The 22,752-nt window shown below is 47.7% G+C and overlaps 1 protein-coding gene across 13 annotated transcripts in view; it reads right to left on the reverse strand.

The window, feature by feature from the left end:
* Positions 1-330: 330 nt before the first annotated feature.
* Positions 331-22,752, reverse strand: part of PLEKHA6 (pleckstrin homology domain containing A6) — a 180,753-nt gene continuing 158,331 nt past the window's right edge. For 8 of the 13 annotated variants that reach the window (XM_031937198.1, XM_031937197.1, XM_031937200.1 and 5 more), the window contains 12 exons: positions 22,164-22,259; positions 19,439-19,550; positions 18,700-18,839; positions 17,011-17,160; positions 15,710-15,839; positions 15,064-15,170; positions 13,738-13,914; positions 12,701-12,868; positions 12,488-12,621; positions 11,473-11,618; positions 4,555-4,678; positions 331-3,959 (listed from right to left, as the gene is read on the reverse strand). In XM_031937198.1, the coding sequence (XP_031793058.1) occupies positions 4,563-4,678; positions 11,473-11,618; positions 12,488-12,621; positions 12,701-12,868; positions 13,738-13,914; positions 15,064-15,170; positions 15,710-15,839; positions 17,011-17,160; positions 18,700-18,839; positions 19,439-19,550; positions 22,164-22,259 (1,476 nt within the window). In that variant the 3' untranslated portion in view covers positions 331-3,959; positions 4,555-4,562. The remainder of the gene's footprint in view (positions 3,960-4,554; positions 4,679-11,472; positions 11,619-12,487; positions 12,622-12,700; positions 12,869-13,737; positions 13,915-15,063; positions 15,171-15,709; positions 15,840-17,010; positions 17,161-18,699; positions 18,840-19,438; positions 19,551-22,163; positions 22,260-22,752) is intronic. The other 5 variants (XM_031937202.1, XM_031937203.1, XM_031937191.1 and 2 more) reach the window with 4 other exon arrangements.

A 22,752-nucleotide genomic window follows, 5' to 3' on the forward strand; every position in this document is an offset into this window, starting at 1 on the left:
ATGAATTACCCTTGCCCTCTTCCCAGCACAGAGTTGGAGACACACCATATGTACAAACCATGAGTTTTATTTCCTGTTTTGGTTTTATACAAACTTATACTTATACAAATGCAGTTCCCCTTAGGAGCTAAGACTGCTCTAGTAGTCGCTACATCTAAAAAGAATGTCTGCTGAAAGAAGGAAGCAAATGATCACCGGTTCCAGGGACGCAGGATCTCCCCCCTTCCTGGGTAAGAAAGATGCTATGGGGATGCTACAGCTTCTTGGAGTTCTCTCAACTTCAAATCATCTCCTAAGGTCACTTTGATATCAAATAAAGACACCAACATCACAGGTTTCCTTGTTAGGTTTATTGTCTAAATCTAGCAAGATTAAATTGTCCCCAGAATGTGCATAAGTATAGTTCTCTCCTGTGGAGTTTTCTTGGTTACAAGAGTGACCAGGTGGAAGGTGTTACAGAAAGACAAGGGAATCGATTCCATCTCAACCAATTGTCATTCCCTCCTCCCTCCCCCAGCCCCTTCTCTCATAAAGAGCAGGATTCTACTTAACCCCTGGGCAAGGAGAGTCCATTATAATGGGAATATAGAGTGACCTTTGCAACGGGTCAGTCCCAGACATGACATGGATGGAGGCAATTATTGACTGGGGCAATCCTACGCTATTTTCCCTGCATGGATAACATCATTGAGATTTCCTCCAGATCATATCTCTGAGATGGGAGTGGGTGGAGGCAAGTTGGGAACCAAGTCTCCCATCTCATTTGCTAGGAGATAAAGTTCATGCTGGGCTGGTTAAGTAAAGCAGCAAGCACCAAAGCATCTCTTGAGGTGCAAAGTCAAGTTCTAAACTCCTACTGAGAATCATGAGCCATTCCATCCTATGGGTACAGAGGCTTGACACAAGATTACAGAGACCTCCTGATTGTCCATGCCCGCCCCACAAAATTGTTCCTTGTCTGCTTATCTCATGGTAAGAAAGCAACTAGGACTGTTGCTTTGCCTTATTTCAGTAGAGAAAATCAGTGGATGGGTTGGGTCTGAGTTCTCTTGGCAAGGCTGAATGGCTACATCATCTGTTGGAATCTTTCTTGGCACACGACCTTGTTTGGCAGCCTGGATGCCAGGCTGAGGGTACTGATCCCAAGAGTTGTCTAAGGGACAGTCCCCCAGGAGAGGGAAGGAACACAGTTGGAGATGCTTTACAGATACATGGGAATGGGAGAAGGATTGGATCAAACCAAAACAGAAGATCCAAAATGTTTTCAATTCTCCATGCTACAGGGAGAGCAGTTAGCATCAGAAATCCCCAAATCATTTTTGTTTGGCTTTGGAAGACATATCATGGTGCAGCAGTAGATTTTCTTTCCTGGTTCTTTTTAGCTTTCGCTGACCCAAGTCTGAATTTCCAGGCTGGATGAGAATCGGCTGAGACTTACAAATTCATCTGCACTCAAGAAATTAACCAAAATATCAAGTTCTCTGAAGACCTTCAAGAGAAAAATCTCCCAGAGATTTCTTTAACATCTTTTTAAATGAGGTTCTTGCTTTTTCTGGACTGGGAAATATTCAGCAATCCATAAACAGGAAGAGCTTTATTTCTGTGGAAGGGGTGGTGGTGGTGGTACTGAGACTTCTATTCCTAATCACCCCATGAACTGGCAACTACATCAACTTGGACATTCTACAATTTGAAAATAGATTTGCCTTTAACAAAAGCAGAAAATAGATCTATCTTAAAAGTCCTTTCCCCTCTACTTTTGAATAAAAGGGGGACTAGAAGATGGAGTGGAGAGGTCCACTTGGGGGCCATGACCTGAAACAGTATAGAAGATAAGGGAAAGAGAAAAATAGTTAAGGTCAGAGGCTCCAGAAATGGATAAGACATCCAAACAAATATATATTATTTATAATATGTATACTTTCCATAAAACATATATTAAGGCATGTAGAGAAACATAAAGAGCCAGCTTTATGAAATAATAGGTGAGAAAGAGATGGGAGAGGCGCAGACGTTATTTCCTAGTATTTTACATGTATTTCTTTTGAAAATTACTTTTTTAAAAAAGGGAGTGGGGGAGAGGAGACAGAGATAAACTCCAGGAAGGATTGACAGTCCCCAGAAATCCATTCAAAGTGGGGGGAGAGGGGTTTCTTCACAGAGAGTTAAATGGGGCAAGAGGAGCAAGATTCTAAAGAGAAAGATCACCGGATACCCTTCTTTCTCCACATGCACCCTCATTCCCAAACAGGAAGGACAAACCAGGTATGTTTCAATTAGGCTTAGAACAGTATGCAGAGGTGAGATCAAAATACATGAAGAAAATTGATACTAGCTGTCATCTTTGAGCAATGAGGTGTATGTGTATAGGAGAGTCCTTTAGGAGGCAGTGACTTATTTAGGAAATTTATATGGGCATAGCAACTATTCTAGCCAGTAAGAAGGGAAAGGAGTTGGACAAGGGCAAGAGGATGCTAAAAAGTTGCTGTTTGCAGCTCTCCTTAGGTTTGAACTAGGTTATTGGGGTATATGGGAGTGCTCTATATCAGTGACCCTAAGGCTAGTAATTATGGCAAAAAGATGGCATCCAGAGACCAGACTTACTCTTTTCTAGCTGCATCTATCTTATATTATTGAATAGGAAAGGATAAGATGACCTGCTCATCTCTATATATCCTCCTCCTCTGTATTGGAAGTGCCAGAAAAGTCAACATATTAGAATTCCGTGGTGTCTGAAACCTGGCGCTGATTGGGAATTTTCTGCAAGAATGAGAGTATGGATTAAGTGATGGATTGGGCTTTTGGATTCTGGCATCTGTCTGCAGGAAACTAAGGGATTGGGACCAGGGAACTGTCACTAAACTGGCTAAGTAAAGTTTTCCCCATTTCACCTTTGCCAGCTGCCATCCCTACACTTGGGACATCCATCTATCCAGAGCCTCTTCCCAGGTTCTCATCAATGACCTCCCAATTTGAATAAAAGGTATGAGACTGAAGCAGCACCTGCCCAAGCAGGTCTTCCTCAGGCTAGCTTGGGGGCAAGGGGTGCCCAGGAAGAGGGCTTTTGGGAGTGATAAAGTTCTCAGAAACGCCAGTATTGTTTCCATTACTGAATGGTGACTTCACTCAGAGAAAACAAATTTTGAGCTTCTTTTTCAGTTCTTTCTCCCTCCCCACCCCCCAACTTGCAAATCAATGTGGGAGAAGGCTCCCCAATCACTTTCCTCTGCTTCCCCATCGCTTCACCCTCTTTGACTTGTTCTTAGACACTACACAGACCCGCTGGTTCCCTAACCACTAACCCCACCACCTGTACCACCACCACTGAGCCCTGTGACTGACATTCACATCCTTGCATTCTTCTCTTGACCCATTATACTTGTCTTTGGCACAGTCAGGATGACCAGTCCCTCTTCTGTCCCCAGAGGGCGTCCGTGAGCCGAGATTGGTTAAAGCTGAGGGTTTAAATTGAGAGCTAGTTGGGGAGAATAGTAAAGGGAGACTGGGGATTCTTCCCTTGGTGTCAAGGTTATAGGCTAAGCAGGACTTTTCTGGGGTTGGGGAAGGAATAGGTCCATTCTTCCACCTCCTGGCCCATGTGCTCCCCTCCACAGCGGGTTCTGATGTACACTTGCACCAGCTGTAGGAGTTCCTTTTCATTCAGTGCCAGGTGGCGTGCTGCACCCCATGCCAGTCCTTAGCCCTGGTCCGGTGACCCTCACGGAGCAGAGCAACAGGACCATCTCTCCAGAATGGGGCCATGATCCAAGAGGCCATGAGGATGCATGTATTCTTGAGGTATCTGTGCTCCTCTCAGCAGCCAAAACCACCCCAGGCCAGGCTCCCCACGGCAGTCCTGTGGGTGGGGAGCATGGTGGAGGTGAGATAGTATGGCGGAGGACGACTTCAGAAGGTGGCTCTGTGGAACTTCACAGCATTGACCTCAGCCAGGGCTTGCACTAGAGAGAAAGAGGGACAAAGTGAGACAGTCGTCGGCATGGATCAGTAGCTATCCTGAATCCACCCATGGCCGTGGGTCCCTTCAGAATAGCTTCTCCAAAGAACATAAAGATTTCTCTAGGGAGTGAGTCTGCTGGGAGATGGGAGATGTGCTCCTAAGATATCCTGACAATAAGGACCCTCCCCCCTTCCCCCAGCAGATGAATAAAAACCAGTGATCTGTCCACTCCCCTCACGCTAAGGGCTAATAGTGCAGTAGACCAATGACACCTAGCTAAAGACGCCCAGTGAGGTTCATCTCTAATGCGGCTTGTGGCCCGGGAGTGTCTCTTGCGATCTGTGCACGGGCGGCTAGTGCATTCTAGGCTAAGTTCACTTCCTCCATCGGACCCGAGATCCAGGCCCAGGCCCAGGCCCAGGCCCAGCCACTGCATGGTAGCTTGGTAAGCTCAAGCAGATGGATGGACCAGAGCAGAGCAGCATGAGAAAGGGGGAGGGAAGGAAGCAATGTCTACATGAGGAGAGGAGACGGCTCTGGAGGTGGGGCAGGGACACTCTCGGGGACGGATCAAATACAGTAGAAAAGATGCTTACGTCACAGCTCAGACCCGCATAGAATGGCTGCTGTCGGTTCCCCGCGGGGGATCAGACGAGAGGGGGTTGGCTGGTGGAGTCGGGGAAGCAGGGGAGGTGGGAGGGCTTGGGGTGGCACATTGAGCTGGAAACAGAAATGAACAGGCTTGTGAATGGCAGGGAGATGGGGGGCGGGCAGGGTAACTGAGGGCGCCAGGAACAAGATCCCTTCCCAGAGGGGAAAAGAATGAGGGGCTCGAGGCAAGCAGGGAAGGCGAAGCTTGCGGCTGGCGAGCCAGCCCAAGCACAGGCGAAGCCCCCCCGCTCTCCCGGCGGAGCACGGGAGGGCGTGGCTGACGTTGCTGGGTGATGGCGGGAGCCAATGAGGGCCTGGGAGGCAGGAGACCTGATGTCCAACATCCCAGCTGCCGCGGCAGCTTTCCGGGTGACTTTAGCTAGGTCGTCCGCTCTGCGCGCCATCATTCACTCATCTGTGAAATGAGGATGGGCAGGCACGGAAAGGTTGTGATCCAGAAGAATGGAGGGAATATCCCTCCCCCACTAATGGGATCACAGCTCCATCGGACTAATGGAGCAAAATGGGGAGCTCCGCATCCCCTGCCCGCAGGGCTATTCCAGGGATACAATGAGGTAGGTAATCTCTGCAGGCGCTTTTAAATGACACATTTTGCAAATGAAAAGTCAAAATAATAATATTTGCAATTATGTCATATTTGCAATTATATTATTTTACAAAATATAGTGAAATTTCACTAATTAGAACCTTTTCTTCTCCCTCACGCCCAAGATGAGGGCCTAAGACAAGTCAACCTAAATTAATGGAAAAATGAATTAGACTGTTATGTTAAAAATTATTTTCAAGAATATTGTTGATTTTCACTAAGCTAAAAAAAAAAAAAAAAGTGCACCTCTAGCAGAGGCACAATGGGTACCTGCTTGAATGAACTTTCCCAGAGATTAAAGACTCCAAATTATGTTTTTATCTACATTCTGTATCTCACCAAACCTATTAACACTCAATATTTGTAGAATGCAATTTGTGTTTATATGCTATTAATTTACATATAAAAAACCAGGCATTCTTTAAACAGTTGGACCCATGACTTTTAAGGGTCTCTTTCCAACTTTGGCAACTTAATAGTTTAAAGCAAATTTGTAAATATTTCCCTTATGTTCTAGTATAGGCGATCAATGAATCTATTTCTGCCTCTTTTCAGGACCTGTGTGCGCACACAGCACAACCTTCTCCCTGAATGAAGTTCAAATTAGTGAGGTTTCACTGCATCATTATTTGGCTAGCACAGTGAAAAGGGGAAAGCAGGATGGGGTGGAATTTGAAGCACTTTCCAGGCCCTTATTTTAATCCCAAGGGACCAGGAAGAAGCTAGGAACAGGTCTCCCTGTTTCACAAAGGCACAGAGAGAGAGTTAGGGTCTTTGCCAGGGTCACACAAGATATCATCCAGAAGTGGAATTCCAGGTCTCACCACCTTCCTCATTGGACCTCAGTGCCCCTTCCTGCTCTCTGCTCAGCAGTCAGGAAGGGCAACCTTAAGGAAGGATGGGTTCCGATTCTGCTTTTACAACAGTTTTACAGGTGTGGTTATCATGAACATGCAATAACCATTTAGCACAGATAAGTTTTGGGAAATTCACCCATCTCACATATACGTGGCACTGGATTCTCAAGCAACAATGAAAATATTCATCAAATGTACCCATGCAGTCACTCCTGTCCACTCTCACATCACACATATTCCCTATACTTACACCTACACCGTGCATTCACCTAAGTGTATCAACAGCTTATCCAACTCACACTCATCCTAATAATTATGCCTCAAAGTTTTCTTCCCTTCCCCTCCCACCCACAGCCTCCCCCTTGAAATTAATTTATGTTGCTTTTTATAAATATATTGAATGGGTCCATGAACAGTTGGGGTTCTGGTCCAAGTGTTACTTGGGACCCGCTCTCTATTAGGGCAAAGTGATTCAAATAATTGGCTCACCATCTCCCTAATTGTAAAGACATATTTGGTAAATTCGGGATAAATTCGATGGAGAATGCATCCAAGAGAAGGCATTTTAACTCTACTATTTATCCTTCAACAATGATTTAAAGACATCGAAGTAAATACTTCAAAATAATACAAGCTACATCCTCCCAGTAAAACGTGAGCTCCTGGAGGGTAATTTGTTGTTTTTAAATTCCTAGGACCTTACAAACAGTGGATGGCTGCTAAATATTTGCTAATTCGATTTATATTATTTAGAGGTCATTTATCCAATAACTTTGACTAGCTGGGGTACAAATGAGAACAAGAGAAGTAAGCTAGAAAGATCCATGAGCAGCCAAAATTGATGTTAGGAAGTCCATGTTCTCAAGTTAACACCCTTTATCTGGGGACTGATTCGGGCCTTCCAAGCAATAGTGATTCAATAAACACTTGCTGAGCTGGATCAAGTTTACTGACAGATAAGCTCCTCCATCAGAGCCTTGTCCACTCTTACACACATAACTCCAGAAAAGTCTGTTGTGGTTTCAGGGATAAGGAAAATAAATTAGACTCGTAAAATTTAGGAGGAAGATGGGTAAAAATGGGCTGTTAAGGCAGGGATGCTGAGTAGCAAAAAGTCACAGCTCACAACTGAATGAAAAAAAAAAAAAACCTAAAAGCAGGAAGAGGAATTAATAATGTGGCAATAAAAACATTTTCCCCCAGGAGCCTTTGGGGCAAACATCCCTATCTCAGGGATTCATCAAGTCATCTTCATGAAATAAATGAGCCTGAGTTAAGCAAGGCCTGCCAGTATACTCTAAGAGGCAGGTACGGTTATATATAAAAAACTGATCATGTCACCACCTCTGTCTGATCTCAATTTCTTCAGCTGTAAAACGGGGATCATTACAGCCCCTACCTCCCAGGGCAGTAAATAAGGGGTTTGTAAAGTGCTTAACGCAGTGCTTGGAACATAGTAGGTGCTTCACAAATAGTCATTTCTTTCCCTTCTTCCCACAGACAGGCAAGGATATTTGTGTCTCCACCACCTAGCACAGTACCTGGCATCTAGTAAGTTCACAATAAATGTTTGCTGATTGATTGATTGGAAGGATGTGCTTTGGTCATCTGGGAAAGGGACTTAAGTGGAACCATTGCTTCTCTGCTGCTGCTGCTGCTGGGTAAATGAGGTCCCCCTGCACATCTCCCCAGTCACACACACAGAACATAACATGCTAGGCTCACAGGACCGCAGGATTCTGAGCAAACCCCTCATTTTGACAGATAAAGGCAAAGAGGCCCACAGAAGGAAAATAGCTTGGCCCCAAGACTACAGTCCATGAGAGAAGGGCAAAGATTCAAACCCACAACTTCTGATACCCACTGGGGCTCTCTTTGCTCTGACACACCCACGTATACACACACACACACATGCATGTCCCAAACTGCACACGTGTGCACCCCCTTCCCCCACGCAGTGTATAGGGCTCCCCATGGGACAGCTCCCGCTGCACACCGGCTACAACCATCGGGGGCTCTGGGCCCTGGAACCCAGAGCAGCAGGGCCAGCGAGCTGTGCCTGAGGTTTGGCAACATCCGAGTCATTCTTTAAATAGTTGGGGTTTGGGCAGAGCCCAGGTGGCCGCTTGCTCCGGGTGCACGGGCTGAAACCTAAGCCCGTGTGTGGAGAGAAGGAATCGGATAGGTCTGTTCAGGTTTTGTTTTCATGGAACCTCTGGCTGGAGGCCTGTGGCAGAAAAAGCAGGGCCTTGGGGCCAGGCTAGGGAAGGGTTTTTCAGTAAAAGGTTTTGTTTTTATTCCCTTTGAATCAGGAAGTTGCCTTTTGCCCAGAGCACAGAATTTGACCTTTAGAGGTTCAAGTTCAGTTTGTGAAAGAAATGTTGGCAAGTCCTGCAGGAGCCTTCATGCCCAAACCAGTTCTACACAGTCTCATGCCCTGTATTCCTGATGCTGGAACTGCCTTGTCCCCACCTCATCCCGCCCTCCGTTCCCCAGTTCTTATCCCATCCATCCCTTTGCCTCCCAGATATGTCCAGAGTCAATGGACAATGATCCTCGGCCCAGACGATTCATGCCGTAGTGTGAAAAGTGAGAGCCTGAGTTCAAATTCTGGCTTTGACATGAAGTGTGTGACCAGGGCCATGGAGCTGAAGCTCTGGATCTTTGTTTCCTCATCTACAACATGGGGAGAATATTATTTATGCTACCTAGCTGCTGTATATTATTGTTGGGAAGAAAGTGCCTTTTTTTAAAGCATGGTATTAATGAGCTAGTATTATTATTCTGTGGCTGGAGTCAATGTATTCATCCCCATCTTCCCGGAGCTAAAATTCCTCTTGCCTTTGAGAAGAACCATGTTTGTGATTATTAAGCATAAGGATGAATAGTTCTTATTTATGTATAATGGTGGTACTTCTTTCCTACTGAATACTGAGCTTCTTCTGGGGCCAAATACCCAAGATTTCCTGGGAAGTGCCCCAGGCAAAACATTTTAGACTCCATGGGATGACCACGGCTACACATATAAAATCATCAGATCCTATTGTCACAGGCTGCTTGTATGTCTAGCCCTGTTTTCCTAAAGGGGAACTGGCTTCTCTCATCTCTCTCAAAAAGGTCCCCAAGGCCAGGAAAAAATCTAGTGTCCCCCGTCTCTAGTGTAATCGAATCTAGCTTTCCTTATTTCTAGGTTCAAGTCACCATGATCAGCTGATCGGCTCATGGGGACCACCCTTCCTTCCCCTTCTTTCATTAGAGTACTTAAAACTTTCCACACTTACCTGCCTTATTCACCTCAGCTCTTGCTATGTTTTCCCTACTCTGCAGTGAAATAAGTCTTTTAAATGTTTCCCCAAATCCCTTCAATGAACCTCCTTCCTTCCTTTAATAAGAATTACACATCTTACCCCTTCCATTCATTAAACTTTTGCCCACCCCCTAGACCTTCCTAGACAGAATTGTCCCCATTCACAGCTAAATGCAGTCACAGCCTGCTCATCTGCCTCAACCTCCTTGTGTCTGCATCCAATCAACTTCCAATTATCCATGTTCTTCCTGGAAAACAGGAAATTTTTAAGCTCTTGCCAATAGGTCTGGGCTGGGAGACAAGCCTGCGCGGCTTTGCTCTCCCTCCTTAGATAACTCCATGTTCTCTGTTTACTCTTGCCTGTTGCCTACTGCCCAGCAGAAGCTGGAAGGGAAAGACTGGACATTCCCTTCCCACACTGGGGATCGGCTCTCAGGAGCAGCCTTTTAAACTCAGCCAGTGAAGTACTTCCCTTGGCGCGGGAGTGAAGGTTGAAAGATAAGAGGGACTGCTAAGAGATGGCGATGTTCGCGTCCAGTGGGAAGGAAGGAAGCGGGGCATTTCTGGAGTCCTGTGAATTCCTAAATCAGACACTCCCATCATAAAATGCACAAAGTAAAATCTATGCCCCCAACAAATGAAAAACTTTGATTATTTTTGGATTGGGACTTGGGGGGCTTGGGAATTATCTGTGCTAGGGTTCTCCCACTTGATAAACACGAATAATTAGGAGCTGACAGGATTCATATGCCTTCTATGTGAAAGGAGGTCTCAACTGGCAAACCCACCAACGATACTGTCTTTGTTTTAGTCCTTCCAGTCTCATCCAATTGATCCTTTTGGGGAGTTTTCTTGGCAGATACTGGAAGTGGCTCTCCATTTCCTTCTCCAGCTCATTTCATAGATGAGGAAACTGAGGCAAGCAGGATTAAGTGATTTGCCCAGGGTCACACAGCAACTGGATTTGAACTCAAGCCTTCTTGACTCTGGGCTGCCTAGCTCTCTAGCAGGGGTTCTCAAACTACGGCCCACGGGCCAGATACGCCTGGGACAATTATCCCCCTCACCCAGGGCTATGAAGTTTCTTTATTTAAAGGGCCACAAAACAAAGTTTTGTTTTTACTATAGCCCGGCCCTCCAACATCTGAGGGACAGTGAACTGGCCCCCTATGTAAAAAGTTTGAGGACCCCTCTAGAGTCTAGAGTTATAACTTGGAATGTTTGCATCTGAGGCAAGTACCAAAAACCAGGCTTGGGGCACAAATTGTTCCCTTTGTCGGGGTTTTTCTTCGGAAGGGGGTGAGGAGAGGGAGAATTCAGATACCAGCTCATGGGGAAAAGGTCACTGCTGGAGAGATTGCCGCCATTAGGTAGGAACAGAGGGGCTGATGGAGGGGCTCATTCCATCCCGCCACTGAGCAGTTTCCTATTTTAAATATTTATTCTTGTTCACCAGCTGCTAAGGCCCTGAAGTGTCATCCCTTCTAAATGTGGGTCTTGGGGCAGTGACTCCAGTCTGGCTGGGGCTCTCTCTGCATCATTCTTTTGTGGATATGAGCTCCCTGACAGTAATAAACTGTGTCTCTTCCATGAGGTGTAAGAGTTTCCCAAGAGCAGAGAATATATTTCTTCTTCCATTAAACTGGATGTTCCCTGAAGGCAGGGCCAAGCCTCCTCCTCCCTGCCTACCATGGAGACTCAACCTCTCTTGAGGTGCACAAGCTGGGGGGCTGGCAAAGAGGTGGCAGATAATTGAAGCCAATGGCGGGAGATGCAGAACCGGGCACAGAAGCTGGTTCCTGCCAGTTACCGCCAGGCCTGCCGATCTGACTCCGTCATTTGGACTCCAAGGGACCTCCACTTGGGGAGGGGAGCTAGGGATTGGTCACCTCCATGGAAACTGGTGAGGGTGAGAAGGAAGCCCCTCTTCTTTATACGCTCGATGGTAGAATCCTACCCTGGAGAGCCAGCAGAGGTGGACAAACCTTAGTAATTCACCCTGAGCTCCATTCCTCTGTGCCCAGGCCCAGCCCCCAGCCCCGGGCCAGACCGGGGAGCCAATCTCGCTGGCAGAGTGGGCCCCCCCTCTCACCAGACAGCATGCGGCCCCTTCGGGAAGCCTCAGTCGCCAGGGTGCAGGAGATTTCAATCCTCTTCTCCTGCTCCTGAAGCTGGCTCTCGGGGTCCTGTGGCACGTCCACCGAGTCGCCCTCGCCCACGGGCACCACGTTCTGCATACTGGGAAGCACAGACACACACCCCCGGAGGGCCAGGGTGATGCAGGGGCCCCGCAGGGAGCTGTGTCTAGGCTAGCCTCTACGTGTTTGTAACCCAGGGTTTACACTGTTTTTTAGATACTGTTTTGATAATAACTGTGTCCCGATATAATTAGCCTCCTCTGCCATTCTAAGTATCTCATGCTATGCATTTCAAAACATGGTCTTGAGAAGGGTCCACAGGCTCCAGCACGCTGCTAGAGGGGCCCGAGACACCGAGAAGGTCAAGATCCCCGGGGAGAGGGAATCAGTAAGTGCACTTCCCACGGTTACAATCAATCAAGCAGCAAACCTTTACTTGCACCGACTATGTCCCAGGCACTGTGCTGGGTGGTAGGACAGAAGCCCTAGAATGAAGCAGACCTTGTCTTCGGGAGGTTTCCATTTTATGGGAGGTGAGCTCTCCCTAAAGGAATATGCTGATGGGGAAATAGGCCGGCCTGTCCCCCCCAACATCATTATCTGAGTGAACCCTCAGGCTCAAACGAACAGGCTCTTTCAAGGAGAGCAAGGTCTTTCCCCAGGGGGATGGGTGGGTGAGGGGGGGACATAAGCCGGGGTCTGTGGTTGGCTGTGCTGGGGGATGATTTTGGGCAGACAGCCCAGCCCCCAGGGGAGCCCGGAGGTCCCCGTAAGTCCCAGCCAACACAAGTCACAGCCTTCTCTTCTCCCAGCCCCAAAGCGGGGAGCGTGTGTAGCTGACAGCCCTCAGTGAGAACCAGAAGATGCTAGGGACAAGTGGACCTGAAAAGCACTAGCTCTGGAGTCCCCTGAGCTCTGAGGGCAAGAATACAGGTGAAGGCACCTCCTCCCACCCCCAAGGCCAGTCACCTGGATTTGGCAATGAGAGTTTTGATCCTTTCCACTTTTTTCTGCTTCTCTTTCAACTCTTCTGGACTCAGGGGCGTTTCTGGCTCCAGCTCAATGTACCGCTCAGGGATGAAGACTTTGTCGGGTGTGGAGAGCTACGGGCGTGAGGATGCCGTGATTACAGGTTGCTCCCCGCCCGTGGCCCCCGAGTGGGAGGCAGGGGTTGCCGCTTACCTCCTTGGTGATGTCCACGTCGTAGTGCTGGGGCTCCAGCTCCATCTTTCGAAGTCGGGCAATCTCTTCCTGGGGAGTCTCGTAGGTCTGCCCGCCGGGCTCCTCCGCCCGAAGTGCCGCCTCCAAGTTGGAGATATCTACCTCGTGGATACTGCGGTGACGGCGCACCTAGGAGCCAGCAAAGCCGTGGCCACTGGGAGCCGGTGGCCCCCTGCCCCAACCCTCCCCTGTCAGCCACAGCTGGCAGAGACGTCTCCTGGTTATTAAACTCCAAATCCACTCTCTGCCGTCTTGCACAATTTGGTCCCATCCCGCCTAACCACTTTCCCCCCCACTACGCTCTGAATAGGCAGGTTGGCTGCTCGGGGTCCCAGAAAGAGACCCTGCCCATGACTTTGGGCCAGTACTACAACGGACCTCAGTTTCCTTGTCTGAAGAAGGATGGAGCTGAACTAAATGACCTCTGAGGTCTCTTCCAGCTCTGGAATTGGGTTCCTATAATTCCCTTCTGGCTCTGAAAGCTCCCTCATGCCTTCCCCCTGACTAGAATATAGCCTTCTCCTCTCCTCCTGTCTGAATCATATCCCTCCATCATGGCCCAGCTCAAGTCCCATTTCCTCCAAGAAGCCTCCCTGATACCTCTGGCCAGCCCTTCTCCCCTAGGACTCCCCACATGATATCATCCCCTAATTCTCCTTTGCCTCACAAAAAACCCTAAATGTCTCCCATGAGTGTCCTGTCTTCCCAAACAGATTGCGAGCTCCTTGAGGCAGGAACCATATTTTATGTTTTCTTCTCTGTTCTTTCTCCTTAAAAGCCCAGCGTGGTGCTGCTCTACATCTATAGGCCTCTCACAAAGGCCTGTTGAATTGCATTGAACTCTGTTTAAAGGGACCCTTCTGGGCCCCTCAGAAAGGCCTCTCCCAGTCACCCCCTTGAGGAGCTTCCCACCCTTCTCCCAACAACGCCCACTGGCTGGGCCAGGGGCAGGGGAGTCTCATGCCCCTGTGCCCACGGGGTGGCTGGGGGAGTTTTACCACTTTGTAGGAGGGTCGGGCAGTGGGGTCAGGGGATGGGCCAGCTGGGAGTTGTAGGCTCCGACGCTTCTCCTTCATGGAGGTGCTCTGATGCCGCCTCATGCGGTCGATCTGCTCCTCCACACTCATCTTGGCCTTCACCTCGTTGGGAAACACTGCACTCTTGGGACGCTCCTGCTGGGAGGGGGTGGGTGGGCGTGTGTGTGCGTGGAGGGGAATGGGAGGTGCGGATGGTTCCCTTAGTTCCCTCACCCACCCCTGGCCATTCCCAACTCCTGCCTTGGCCCAAAAGCCACCTCCTTCCAAGAGCCTTCCTGGACTGATCCCATCAACCTCCAGTTCCACTCCAATCCCTGCTCTACTCTGCATCCCGGAATACGTCTACATTATGTTCACCTGTACTTTGGGGAAATTCTCTGTGAATTTTCCCATATCTTTTTAGAATGGCAGAGGTGGAAGAGACCCCAGAGGCCATCTAACCCAAAGCTTCTACATTGGTGACCCCATGTGGGGTCCTGTAACTGAATGTGAGGGTCATGAAATCATGATTTATTGTCAGTAAGTGTCTGACTTGTATAGCTCTTTTATATACCTAATTCTGGGTAAAAATTTCTGGGATGAAAAGGGAGCATAAGTAGAAAAAATGTAAGAAGCTCTGCTCTAGCCTACGGCAGGAAGAGCCTCCTTTAAATCCTCCCAGACAAAAGCTCTGTGGAGCCTCCACTTGGAGAGCTCCTTTTACATAGGGAAAGCCCTGATTTATCACATGTAGCTTTCCTGTCTTCCTCATCAGACTGGCAGCTCCCTGAGGGGAGCAACTGAGTCCCTCTCACTCCTGGCAGGCTGTGAGCTCCCCAAGGAAGGGGACGAAATCAAGAGATGGGAATGTCAGAGGCAGACTCAGACGATAGAAGGAAGAATTTCCTAATCTAAGAGAGAGAGACAGAGGAAGAGAGACAGACAGACAGAGAGAGAGGAAAAAATAAGAGAGAGAGAGACAGAAAGAGAGGGAAAGAGAGAAGAAAAGGTAGAGGGAGAAGGAGAGAGAGAAGGAGAGAGGGAGAGGAAGGGAGGAAAGGGAGAAGGAGAGAGGGAGAGGAAAGGGAGAGGAAGAAGAAGGGAGAGGGAGAGGGAGAGAAAGAGACAGAGAGAGATGGAGACAGAGAGACAGAAGGAAAAAGATCACTTAACTCCTCTGGTCTCAATTTCCTTATCTGTCAAATGAAAGGCTGGACTCAGTGAACTCTACATTCCTGATCTTAAGGTTCTTGAGCTGTGCTCTCCTTCTTCTTCCAGCCCTCTCCACCTGCCAGGCCAGGTACTTACCCGGGAGAGGGACCCGTTAGAAAGCCCACTGGCACTCCTCCTCACCACCGTCGACGGTGCTACCTCCTCATCAGTGGGGGACTTTGTCCGAGGGGGCACGATGCCAACTAAGAGGAATTAGAAGGGAGAGGATTCAACAAAGAAAGGTGCCTTGCTGAGGGAGCTGGGGGAGAGCAGGATTTCCTGCAGACAGAGGGAAGAGAGACTCAAGGACATCCTCGGACCTTTTCACAGGACCAACGGTCAGACTAAAGACCAAGACAAGTGGTGTGGAATTCTAATAGAAACAGTTACATGTTGACTTAGAAAACCACAAATTAACATTATCTGTGCTGTATTTTTATTTCTTTTGTTAAATGTTTCCTGATCACATTTTAATTTGCTGCTTTTGAAAATGACTATAGTTTGACCCCTCTGGGATAAGAGATGCTATACATAGGCTGTACCATACTACACATCATTCAAATCTGGGGCAGCTCAGTGGCGCATTGGGGAGAGCACCAGTCCTGAAGCCAGGAGAACCTGAGTTCAAATCCTCCCTCAGACACTTAACACTTCTAGCTGTGTGACCCTGGGCAAGTCACTTAACCCCAACCACCTTGGGGCAGGGGTAGAAGTCCCAGGGAATGATGTAAATGGGACCTACCTTTATTGAGAGCTGCCTGCTTATCAGCCTCCAGTTCTTGTCTGGTGGACATGAGACTGATGTCTCTGGAAGCCTCCAGGGGAGACGTCTGGTGAGGGTCCTTCTTGCTCTGCTCATAACTTCCCTTTGGCTGGGGAAAGACGACAGAAGAGTTAGGGTTAGGTTGGTTAGCACCAACATAAAGGTCCCGCACTTCTTATTCAGTACCATTCTTCTCAGTATCTCCTTTAAAGCCCACTGAGCATACAGGGAAAGAAACAAGGACCACCAGCCTGTCTTGGGATATAATGGGGGACTCTGGCTTCTGGGGGACTTCTCGGTCAGCAGCAGGCTCGTACCCCAACCTGTCCAGTCACTCTGCACAGTGCTGACATTCTTATTTAGGACGTCACAGGGAGAGGCTGGCTGAGGGGCACGGGACCCCAACATGTGAGGGAGGAACTTTCAGAATTCCATCACAAACTTGAGTCAACAGGGGCCAATGGGAAATCCTTAACAGGATCCCAGAAGGGCAGAATCCTCTCAGTTTATGGACACGGAGCTCCTTAAAGGACAATGGGGTTTCAGATTTAGACCGGAAAAGACCTTGGACAATAGAGGCCCAAAGAGATTAAGTAATTTGCCGAATGTCACACAGATAATGTTTGGCAGAGCTGAAACTAGACTTTAGGTATCCTGACTTCAAGTATATTATACTGTATTATCTCTCCAAAACTACTTCAGATCTTTGAAGATTGGAGGGGACAGGGGAGTTCCGGGCAAGAATTGAAAGCTAGAAAAGGTGGTAGAGAAAAAGATTATTTAAGTACTTATTGCCTGGAGAGAGAGACCAGGCAGTTCTTCATTAGAAAGAATGGAAAAGAGACTGAGAGGGAAAGTATGGAAACCGAAGCAGTCTAGGAATGGGCTAAGAATGGGATGGTAGTACTAGAGAGGAGCTGTCCTTTCTCCAATGGCTGTCTACCAACCAGTGGTATAATACCATCATCCTTGGGTGTCTTTGGGCTTCAAGCTGGGGGCAAGGAAGGAGGAAACGCAGGAGAGAGCTCATGTTCCATCCTGTCCAGAGAGGACAAAGGGGAACGAGGACCTGGGTTCTCTGGCCTGTCTCTCTCCTCACCCTAGAGATGGTTGTGCACAGATTCAGCTGGGCAGGAAGCCCCCCCAAATTAAAGCTGTAGGACAGTTAGAATAAAAAGGGAGCAAAAAAGCAACTCCCTTTTCTATTGCCTTGTCCACCCTCACCCTGATTCCTTTCCCCATTTGCACCCCCTTCCCTTTCCCCTGCAGAGAGTGGGTACCTGGCCCCTGGCTGTCTCGCCACTTCGTTGCCATGAGGGAGAGTTGGGGTGCGGCCAGAAGCGGCTTTCACTAGGGAGCGGAGGGACTGTTGGAGGAGACTCCAGGGGGACATACGCTTTGGGGAGGGGAGGCCGAGGAGGGCCAGGTTCCTGAGGCAGAGAGGAAGCCAGAGTGTTATGAGCAAGAACAGCCGCTGAGAAGAGGACAGAAGAAAGTGTTAGTGGAACCATGGAATTGTAGAGTGTCAGCTCGAAAAGGAACCTTGTTCTTATTGTGAACCAGTCATATCTGACTCTTCATGACCCCTTTGGGGTTTTTGGCAAAGATACTGGAATGGTTTGCCATTTCTTTCTCCAGCTCATTTTGACAAATGAGGAAACTGAGGCAAACAGAGTTAAGTGTCTTGCCCAGGATCACACAGCTGGGAAATGTCTGAGGCTGGATTTGAATTCAGGGAGATGCATCTTTCTGACGCTAGGTCTGGTGCTCTTTCTGTTGTACCACCTAGCTGCCCCAAAAGGGACCTTAGATACCCACTTGCTCAACCTCCTCATTTTCCAGTCAGGAAACTGAGGCACATGGAAGTTAAAATGATTCACCCAAAGTGGCAGAGCTAGAACTAATGCCCAAGCCTCCTCCCAGATCACTACTCATTCTCCACAACAAGCTTCTAACAAAAAAACGGACCATGATCACTTTTGGCAAGTCCTGGGATACTAACAAAGCTAAAACTCCCCTTCTAGTAATCAAAACTTTCTATCCAATGCCGCTGTATCCCTCCAGGCTTTTCCCTCGTGACTTCTCCACAAAATAATATTTAGATAGCATTTTATGGTCTACAAAGACTTTTACATAAAAGTATCATTTCAGCTCCTTAAATGACTCCATGGGAGACAGGGATCCATCATGTTACTCAGAGTCTAAGTGACCTGGCCAGGTAAGCCACAGAGAGGTGTAAGGTAAGCCCGGCACTGTTCCGTGGTTGCCTTATCCTCATTGCCGTCTCTGAGCTGCTGAACCCATGTGGAACGCCTTCCCTTTGCTCCTTGGCCCTTCCAAATCCTGCCTGGCCATCTCCTCCCTGAAACCTTCTCCGACATCTCCTGTCCAGAGAGATCTCTCCCCTCCTCTCCCAAACATGCACATGCAGCTTTATACTTCCTTATGTCCCTACTTATACTGTTCTCTAATTGCTTCTTGTGTTTTAATCTTCAATTGTCCCAAGAGTATTTTATTGCTTTGTAAGCCTCCAGTGACCAGCAGACGCCAAAAAAGGCAACTGAAGAATGTCAAAGCAGGTGAAGAAGGCGCTGACTTATCACATCATGGTCTCCTAGACCCTTTCACGCTCAGAAGCTCTGGCCCCCAATTCTGGTCAAGGTACCAAGGTACCAGCATGCTTTGCTTCTCAAGTTAGGACTCAGGAGTAACCCTGAGCTCAAAGCCATCAGGAAAGGGCTCTCCCTAGGAAGGGATCTGAGTGAGGGTGAAGAAAAAAGGTGAAGGCGAAAGACAGAGGAAAGAACACAGGGTAGTGGGACGAGGGGCAAAGACAGACAACTGGAAAGGAATAAGTCAGTGCTTAAGAGGAGTTAGAATAGATGGATAATTTATGCAGCCTAAAGATTTCCTCTCCTCCGTCCTCCTTCCCTCCCAAAATCTGGAATTCCATCCTTTTTTTTCCTTACCTCATGAGGCCCAGGCTTAGTGGGAGACCCCTGGGAGCCAGAAACCATGGAGAATGGGCTCAGGGGGCTGGTGAGGCTGGCTGAGCTGAGGGGGCTTGCAGGGCTATTGGAACTGAAGGTGGCTGAAGGGCCGAGCCCTCCTTGGGAGAAGAAAAGAGGAGAAAGATAAGAGTTGGTGGGGCTGGTACAAAAAGGCTGGACATGCGGGCCCAAAGCCGGTGCTTGGGATAGTTAAAGGGATAGGCTCGCCTGTCTCTTCTAACAAATAATTCAAGACTAGTGGAAAGGTCAATGGAGTACATTAGGGTCACAGAGAGAACAATGGTGTCCCAGGGATGACTTAAAAAAAAACTAAACCAGAGTTCCATTTGGGATAGGATAAGAAAATAACCAGAGGGGAAAACTTATACTTTTTACATTTTATCAAGGAGAAGGGGAATTGTAACCAGGAGCTTGAGCCCTTAGATATTCTGTTTAGGGAGTCTACCCCTCTGGAGCCCCTCACCTATCTGGGAGAGATAATTAAACTTTAGGGAAATGGGGATCGCTCCAGCGCCCTTAGAAGGCACTGGTCCCAAATGCCCAGGAGGCCCTTAACAGGGCAGGAAGTCATGGCCACCATAAAGATGATGCTCAAGCCGGGGATGTCCAGGATTAGGGTCAGGCCTACAGTGGGTGGGCTTGTGGAGGTTTAAGACACCAGACGGGCAAGGCCAGGTGGAAGGGGGATGAGTCCCACCTCGGTGCTTGGCAGTATCTGTGCCCCGAGATGAGTTATTCTTCCGAAGGCCCTCCATCACATCCTGGATCCTCCAGATCTCCTTCTGGATTTGCCGGTTAAGGACATCATTCTGAAAAAGCCACAGGCATAAAGGCAAGGAACCAGCTCTGAGTCTTCCTCATCCAACCTTCTCTGTCCTTCCTCAGTCCTCCAGCCCCATCCTCCATCATTCATCTCTCTAGCTTAAGATCCCTTTACCATCTTCTCCTTTCAGTCCCTAAGCCTAGAACTGGGAGCAACAGGAACCTTCTGATTCTCTAGGAACAAATACTAAATTCTCCTTTCGATATTTATATTTCCTTCATTATCTCCAGTTTTCTTATACTTTATTCCTGTTCATTTACTCCCAAGGTTCCAACTTAGGGCTTCTCATTTTTCCTTGCACACAAAGTTTAATTTTTTTTACTTCATGTCTTTGTACTGATTGTGATTCCCACAATGTCCCTTCACTTCCCTGAATTCCTTTAAAACAGGGGTCCTCAAACTACGGCCCATGGGCCAGATGCGGCAGCTGAGGATGATTATCCCCCTCACTCAGGGCTATGAAGTTTCTTTATTTAAAGGCCCACAAAACAAAGTTTTTGTTTTTACTATAGTCCGGTCCTCCAACAGTCTGAGGGACAGTGAACTGGCCCCCTATTTAAAAAGTTTGAGGACTCCTGCTTTAAAAAATCAGTTTAAAACCTATCTTCTGCAGGAAAACTTGCCTAGTATATCAAGCCACCCATAGCAAGTGCCCTCTCCCAGCTATTTCCTTCAATTTCTTATTGTTGTTTAATCAATTAATGGTATCTGACTCTGTGACCCCAAATGGGGTTTTCTTTCCTAATTTGCCATTTCTTTCTCCAGCTCATTTTACAGATGAAAGTGAGGAAGTGACTTGCCCAGAATCACACTGCTAGGAAGGGTCTAAGGCTCTTCCCGACTCCAGGTGGAGTCACTGTGCCATCCATCTGCCTTGTATATATTGTATGCTCATGGTTCTTTATACATCATCTTGCCTACATTGGGGAGGGGGGGGGCAGAGACTGGCTATGACTTTCTTTGTATCTCCAGCTCTTATCCCAATGCACAAAGAAATCCCTCAAGGTGACTGACTGACTCTCATGGTGGGGGCTCCAATGTGGCTCTTGGCTGGATCCTCACCCTTCCCCTAGGCATTTCTTCTATAAAATAGCTTCTCATGGAGCATGTTGGAGAGTGTAGGGTGCGGAGACAGAGTTCAATTACTTTGAACAAACTGGAAAAAAAAAAGGGCTCAGACCAGATTTAGGACTATGGTATTTAGCCCCATAATCTAACCTGAAGATTCCCTTATCTGGCTCCCCCATAACTAATTCAGGTACAAAAAAATGAAATAACTTATCCTACGTCATCTAACTTAGTGATAGACTCTACATTCAAACTCAGGTTCTCTGACCTCAAAATCCAGGGCCAGCCCCATCGTGTCACCCTGTCTGTAAGCGAGGGAGTACCACATGAGCAATATTCTACCTTCAATTCCAATTTATTCCACATTCCTCTCTCATAATAAAAGCAGATCACATTTCCCTGATCCCATATTTACAAGAGTGCTGGAAGATTACATGCATTTTGGGTTTTTTTTACTCCTCATAATAGATAGCACTTATGTAGTGCTTAAGGATTTATAATGTGCTTTACAAATGTATCTCGTTTGATCCTGGAAAGTGGGTATACTTAGTATCCCTATTTTACAGAGAAGAAAACTGAACTAAGTAGCAGCTAAAATCTAATTTGAATTCAAGTCTTCCTGACTTGAGCTATAGCACTTTATCCACTCTACTACCAGCTGCTTTCTGAGCCAACTTAATAATTTATACTTCTATCGTGCTTGAAGATTTAACAAAGGGCTTTTCTCACAACAGCCCCATGAGGTAGGCAGGGGCAGTGTGCTGAGACCCAGATGGAGAAGCTGTGCTCAACACTCGCTGGCCCCCCTCACTTCTAGTTGAGGGCTTTCCCTTCTTGCAGAAGAGTTACACCCAGACTTAGGACTAGTGACCGAGCCAAGGGCCACCGCATGCTTAAGCATCTCACGAGTTAGATGCAGCAGTGGCTTGTGCCTTGGTTTTTATTTTTTATTTTCAGTGTTCACAATGTATCTCACTAGGGCATTCTAGGCCCACTCTTCTGAAGAGGTCATGACTCACTGTTTTCATAATTAATCAGCTCCACAGTAAGGGTAGAGATTGAGACCAGGGGAACCAGAGAGAGATGGGAGAGAGGGGCAGAGTTGGTTAGAAGGTGAGAAAAGTGGTTTGCAAAGCTAGCTAAGGAAATGGTAGGCTTTTGTGCAAGACAGAAAGTGCTACAAAGCTTTTGTGGTGACAAGGCCAGAGGTCACCACATTCATCCCCCTGCCTCCAGGCCAGCCTACAAAGAAACCAAACTGACAAATGTCTCTTCTATTCTTAAATTCAAAAAAGGAGATGACACATTTTCTTCCATTACCTTCCTGTGTTCTAAAAACATTATAGTCAAGAATTTTTTCTTGAATCTGAATTGTGCCCCTAAGACTTGAAGTCTACTACAATCTTGTCCTTTAGCTTTTTCTCTTTTGCCTCCTTAACCCTCCTGGGCTTTAAGGCAAGTGAGAAAGCTGACAAGATCCCTTTTGCCCTAGATTGAAGGAGCCCTCCCCCTGTCCTAGGGCCCTGCTCACCTGGTTGTCCAAGTTGAGCTGCTCCCAAAGATCATCATGCAGGGCAGAGACCTCCCCCTCTAGAGTTTCATACTCTATCGTGCTGTTAGTCAAAGCCTGTAGCAAGTGGGGAGGGGAGGACAGCTGAGAAAGCCTTGTCACCAAGCAGTTCCCCTTCCCCCCAAGTCCCAGGAAGCAGGAGCCAGGTGGTCCAGAGATGGAGGAGAAGATGAAAAGCTGGGGGATGTTCCCACTTTGGGCATGGAAAGTGCTTGGAGGCACATGGAGAGCAAAAAGAAAAATAGCCCAGGGAACAAATCTTGGTTAAATCAAGGTGGCAGTAGAATACTTGCTCCTTCCCCTTCCCTGCTCCCCCTGTATATACAGCCTCTAGAAACAGAAACAGAACAGAAACTATCCTTTTCTCACCAGAGGATATTAGTCAGAAATAAGAGCTTTAAAGTAAAAATCAACACTCTCCATCAGCCCAAGCACATGGATGGGCAGGAGGAGGTTAATTCTGTGTCCTCCCCCATCAAAGACCTGATCATTCCAGGTGGCTGGAAAGCAAAGGAACTTAAGCAGGGAGAAGGCAACAAAGACCAGGGCC

This window comes from Sarcophilus harrisii, chromosome 4, assembly GCF_902635505.1.
Source record: "Sarcophilus harrisii chromosome 4, mSarHar1.11, whole genome shotgun sequence".
In the NCBI taxonomy this organism is placed as follows: domain Eukaryota; kingdom Metazoa; phylum Chordata; class Mammalia; order Dasyuromorphia; family Dasyuridae; genus Sarcophilus; species Sarcophilus harrisii.